At 44.1% G+C, this 5,772-nt stretch overlaps 1 protein-coding gene across 2 annotated transcripts; it reads left to right on the top strand.

The window, feature by feature from the left end:
- Nucleotides 1–1,527: 1,527 nt before the first annotated feature.
- Nucleotides 1,528–5,572, top strand: LOC124691499 (ruBisCO large subunit-binding protein subunit beta, chloroplastic-like). 2 transcript variants are annotated; one of them, XR_006998984.1, is made up of 15 exons: nt 1,528–1,751; nt 1,854–1,979; nt 2,081–2,218; nt 2,311–2,406; nt 2,631–2,873; nt 2,975–3,209; nt 3,289–3,458; nt 3,687–3,764; nt 3,857–3,928; nt 4,093–4,197; nt 4,319–4,411; nt 4,495–4,587; nt 4,983–5,106; nt 5,204–5,313; nt 5,345–5,572. XR_006998984.1 is itself a non-coding variant. In XM_047224776.1 (14 exons), the coding sequence occupies exons 1-14, from the start codon at nt 1,542–1,544 to the stop codon at nt 5,215–5,217; spliced, it is 1,797 nt and encodes a 598-aa protein (XP_047080732.1). In that variant the 5' UTR covers nt 1,528–1,541; the 3' UTR covers nt 5,218–5,572. The 2 variants fall into 2 exon arrangements, 1 of the variants encoding a protein (XP_047080732.1); XM_047224776.1 differs by having other exon boundaries at nt 5,204–5,572.
- Nucleotides 5,573–5,772: the final 200 nt, after the last annotated feature.

Raw genomic sequence — 5,772 nt, 5'->3', positions numbered from 1 at the left:
ACGATGGTGTTAGAGCACTGTTCCCTTCTCGGAGGCGTCGTTTTTGGAGAGTCTGTATTTCAGGTGTTGTCTTGGCGGTGGATGTATTGCTGTTGTTAGGTCCGAGATACTGTAGCTGGGCTTTTGTTTCTTAGTTTTCTTTTCCTTTTTTTTGGCTGTGTGCATCCATAGTGCCATTAGGGTGGTGCGTTGTTGCAGAAGCTGGGTGTAATTGATATCTTTTTGATATTAATATATTCCCTTTATCGAAAAAATGTCCATGATGGCAGAAAAAAAGAGAGTCAAAAACCGTTCAACCATCAATAAACCGTTGTTAGGGACCAAAATTGAATTTAATTAAGAGTTTGATAACAAATTTAGACTAAAACATAGGTGAGGGACCAAATTTAGATTTTCACAAGACTTAAGGACCAAAAGTGCACTTAACCCCACAAAACCTACTCTATACCACTGAACCTGAAATCTGTCTACACCGACATGGCATCAACATGCGAATTCAACTCTCTGTTTGCAAAATTGTTTCTGAATAAAAACAACCAAATGCAACGACATCCGAAAAATGGGCAGAGAAAACTTCACTGCCAATGCATTAGGGCATGACCAACACAGTATGCGGCAACCTACAAAGCTTCCATGGCTAATCTCGTGCCCTTGCCCTTGATTCTTCGCGTGTAAACTCTGCAAAGCAGAGCAGAGCAGAGCAAAGCAAAGTGAGGAGAAAAAAAGAAAAAAGGGTCCAGATGCTTCCTGTCCGGAGGGCCCCACCTGTCATAGCAGCATTCCACCAACCTACTCCTTCCTCCCTTGGTTCCTCCGCTGTTAATATTTAAAGCCCAGCGACAGAGACAGAGGGCTCCTTGGATCAATCAATCAAACGGAAAATCAGAGCAAAAACCACCGCTAAACCCTAGCCGCCGGCGAGATCGGGCGGAGCAGCGACCCGGCCGGACGACCGTCCTCTTCTTCTTCCTCCCTCAGGTATCGATCCCCCATCCCTCTGCAATCTTTAACCTTCTTCATCGGGCGGAGTATACAGCGGCGGGTCGTGTGCGGATCAATCGGGTTTTCTCGTAGGAACCACGAATCGGCTGTTGCTAGGACCTCCCTTACTCGCTCCAGCCCCGATCCCGCTGCTGGCACTACTCCTTGGTTCGTCCGCCGGCGAATGGCGTGCGTGCGTGCTCACGGGACTGAATTCCTCATCGGTTTTAGCTGCGCAATTAGGGGACACGCACTGCTAGGTTTGCGTTGCCGAGGACACCAGGGCTTAGTTTTCTGCCGAGCCTACACTCATGTCGAGCAACTGTCGCTTGCTACGGCGAACAGATTGATTTATTACTCTGCCTGTTACAGCAAACAGGGCACCTCTGTTTCCATGTTTAATAAACTGATGCTTATACAAGCTGCTTGAGTTGCTTGGAGGGTGATAGACAGTAGTATAGCACTATAGCCTCAGAGGACTGCGTTGTCTTTCTGTTTCCACGTCGGTAGAATCGATGCTGATATGGACTGTTTCATATGCTCAGACGGTGATATAAATCATGGCTTCACCATTCGGGGCCACCTCTACCTGCGGCCTCAATGCCGCCGCTCCCACCGGATTCGCGACCAGGAAGCAGCTCTCCCTTGTCTCGCCCCCGTCTGTTTCGTTTCCCCAGAAAACCAGAAGCAGGCGGAAGTGCAATGTCAGGGTGAACGCAGCCAAGGAGCTCTACTTCAACAAGGATGGGTCAGCCATCAGGAAGTTGCAAGTGAGTTGTACAATCTAATGCCAAAACTAGTTAAAGATCATATATGTGCTTCTGTTGTTTCAGTTTGGAATGCTAATTTCTGTCCTGGTATTGCTCTGTCAGAATGGAGTCAACAAGCTTGCTGATCTGGTTGGAGTTACCCTTGGTCCTAAAGGGCGGAACGTTGTCCTCGAGAGCAAGTATGGGTCGCCTAGGATTGTCAATGACGGTGTTACTGTGGCAAAGGAGGTACGTCGAATTCTATTTATCATCTCTGCTGACAGTGCAACCCTGATGTAAGTTAAACTGTGGCTCTGGATTTTCCTCACAATTAATTGGCTGTGGGTCAGGTTGAACTCGAAGACCCTGTTGAAAACATTGGAGCTAAACTGGTTAGGCAAGCTGCTGCTAAGACTAATGATCTGGCTGGTGACGGGACAACCACTTCTGTGATCCTTGCTCAAGGGATGATTGCTGAGGGTGTCAAGGTACACAATATTAACCTTGTTACCTGTGCTACCTACAGCGCGATTTTTTTATTTAGGTCTCAAAATAATGTTGTTGTTTTTTCTCTGCCCAGATTGTAGCTGCTGGTGCTAATCCAGTACAGATCGCTCGTGGCATTGAGAAAACAGCCAAAGCATTAGTTGGTGAGCTCCGAAAGATGTCCAAGGAGGTAAGATCCGGTTAATCTTATTCGTTGCTGGAATTATATTGGTCCTGAAAAGGAACTATATTTTCCCTGACATTTTACGATAATAAGTACTCGTCTAATTTTGTGATGCAATCATAATATGCATCTGTTCTGGTGACTTTGGCTCCTATGCTATTTATAAACGATGTGGCTGCAGTACTGTCTATTCGGAATTCCAATTTATTGACTTGCATTCAATACTGCAGGTTGAAGATAGTGAACTTGCTGATGTTGCTGCTGTAAGTGCTGGAAATAACTATGAAATTGGCAACATGATAGCCGAGGCTATGAACAAGGTTGGGCGGCAGGGGGTGGTCACACTTGAAGAGGGAAAGAGTGCTGAAAACAACCTCTATGTCGTCGAAGGGATGCAATTTGACCGTGGCTATATTTCTCCCTACTTTGTAACTGACAGTGAAAAAATGTCAGTAGAGTATGAGAACTGCAAGGTCTGTTGCACTCTGTCTTGCCAGCTTTTCTACTTAAATTTCTTTAATCACCATCTTCATGTGTTCCATGCTCTTAAACTGATATCTATTCTATGATCCAGCTGCTTCTTGTGGACAAGAAAATTAACAACGCTAGAGACCTCATCACTATTCTGGAGGATGCTATTAAGAGTGGATATCCAATTCTAATAATCGCAGAGGATATTGAGCAGGAAGCTCTTGCAACCCTTGTGGTCAATAGGCTTAGGGGTGCGTTGAAGATCGCTGCAATAAAAGCCCCTGGTTTTGGCGAGCGCAAGAGTCAATACCTGGATGATATTGCTACTCTGACAGGAGGTGAGTTTGATCTTTGGTGCTCTATTCGACATGTCTCATCGTGGTATCCGTTCACTCAAAAAGGTCATTCTTCATTCAGGCACTGTCATCAGAGAAGAAATTGGACTGTCCCTTGACAAAGCAGACACAGAAGTCCTAGGAACTGCTGCCAAGGTTGTAATTACCAAAGATTCAACAACAATAGTTGGAGATGGTACTACACAGGAGGAAGTAACCAAAAGAGTCGCACAAATCAAGAACCAGATTGAGGTCTGTATAGTTTAAACTAGTATTCTACGTTTCCGTGTCTTATTTGTCGAATAATCTTTGTTATTGTTTTCTTCATGGCTCTTCTCCTTTTGTCCAGTCTTTTTTTGTTGCTCTGCTTTTCCGTATAGAGAGTTTCATTTAGCTTGTGGAGCATGGTGCATGTAATTTAAGTGTGCATGAAAATACTTTGACTAACAATTTTTGTTACAAAACATACTATATTTTCAGGCTTCTGAACAGGAATATGAAAAAGAAAAGCTAAACGAAAGGGTAGCCAAATTATCTGGCGGTGTTGCCGTCATCCAGGTAGTGTTATGTTCCAATCTGAGATACCTCTTGATCTACTGTCTGTATTAGAAAAATATAACAGCTATAAAATGATACATCTTGGTTTGTAGGTCGGAGCACAGACTGAAACTGAGCTCAAGGAAAAGAAACTGAGGGTTGAAGACGCGTTGAATGCGACGAAGGTAATGCTTTCTTCTGACTCATATCCAATTGTTTTCCGGGGATTCGTGCACGTGTGTGCTCTCATTCAGTGAGGCTTCTGATGCACTGTAGCATAGTGTTGATTCTACTATTACAGAAAACTCCTTGTAATTGCTTGTTAGTTAACTTCTTACTTTGTGTACAGGCTGCTGTCGAGGAAGGTATTGTGGTTGGTGGTGGCTGTACCCTTTTAAGGCTTGCATCAAAAGTTGACGCCATTAAAGAATCCCTTGAGAATGATGAACAGAAGGTATAGAAAATTTAACGAGATCCTCTTTCCCTGAGTTGCAATGTCAGAAGAAAACTAATTTTGGCTCAAGGTTCTGTTTTCTTTTATCTAAATGAACTAACTATGTCTTCGTCTTTTCAAGGTTGGCGCTGAGATTGTTAGGAAGTCCTTGAGTTATCCACTAAAATTAATTGCCAAAAATGCTGGTGTTAATGGCAGCGTGGTGACTGAAAAGGTTCGGACTTGAATTAATTCTCAAGTATAAATTCATTATGGAGCAACTTGCATGCAACTAATTTAGAACTTTCCTGCCTTCAGGTCCTTGCAAATGACAACTTCAGATTTGGTTACAACGCTGCCACAGGGAAGTACGAGGATTTGATGGCTGCTGGTATTATTGATCCTACCAAGGTATGTGTTTGTGCAACAAATGCTTTCTTGATTTTTTTCTTGAACTGAAAATGCTTTCCTTATTTTCTCGTCAAGCTAATTCTCTCTTCTAAGCATGTTGTGTTATAACGAAAACCCTTGTGTTGTGCTTGGGAATGAGTAGATTGAGTGTTTTCCTGTACGCTGTCAGCCTTACATGTAAATCATACCGAAGCATTAAGCATGATCACCCATAGACTTGAGGAATGACCGGTTTGACAAGACCTTGTCTTGCAGTATAGACTTGAGGAATGACCTGTTTAACAAGACCTTGTCTTGCGGGGGTTCCCACCCTCCTTGACCGCAACCAAATATTCGGCTCACCCTAGTTTATCTGCATTACGCCGGTACATTAACCTTATTCATGTACAAAACAGGTGGTGAGGTGCTGCCTGGAGCATGCTGCATCCGTGGCCAAGACTTTCATCACCTCGGATGCCGTCGTCGTCGACATCAAGGAGGCTGAGCAGGCACCTGCTGCGAACCCAATGGCTGGTTCAGGTATACATACATCATACAGAGACTGTATATGCGCCACTGTCATCTGCTATTTCTTAATTTAGGACTTTGCTCACACTTGGTTTAATATTCTGTGCAGGTTATGGGTTCTGATCCAGGGGAAGAGCTCTTTTCTCCTGTTCCCTTGCATCATGTTACATTGGATCGGAGGGTATTTCATGAGAAGAAATTTCGGTGGCATCGTTGCGAGTCAAGTGGCCTAGTGTGAACACAGAACGATGTCATCTGGAACACATGATAGTTTAATTTTACACTAGCTAGTCTTGAAAGGAACTGAACATATATTGTAGCTAGATAATATTGCCGAACGATTCTTGTTTAGTGATAAAAAATTGACCTGATCGAAGGTGGAAACAGGGAAGACAAACTGATATTGTTTGACGCGCAAGGCCTGCCTTGTTAATGGAGTGGGCAGAATAGAATATGGGCCAAATCTTCCAGTTGCAAAGCTAGCTTTCTGGAAAAATCGCATCGAGCATAGCTAAACAAAATTAGTAAATAATCGCATCAAGAGTCGGAACCGATCTGTTGCGGAAAACTCTAGAAAAAGGCCGACCTCTGGGAAGGGAATGGACTTGCTCCGCGCTCGACACGTGGGTGAACGTGGGGCGCGCAATTTGCCGGTGGACTGCCTCCGCGCGCGACACG

Source organism: Lolium rigidum, chromosome 2 (genome assembly GCF_022539505.1).
Source record: "Lolium rigidum isolate FL_2022 chromosome 2, APGP_CSIRO_Lrig_0.1, whole genome shotgun sequence".
Taxonomy (NCBI): Eukaryota; Viridiplantae; Streptophyta; class Magnoliopsida; order Poales; family Poaceae; genus Lolium; species Lolium rigidum.
This window is presented reverse-complemented; position numbering and strand designations above follow the sequence as displayed.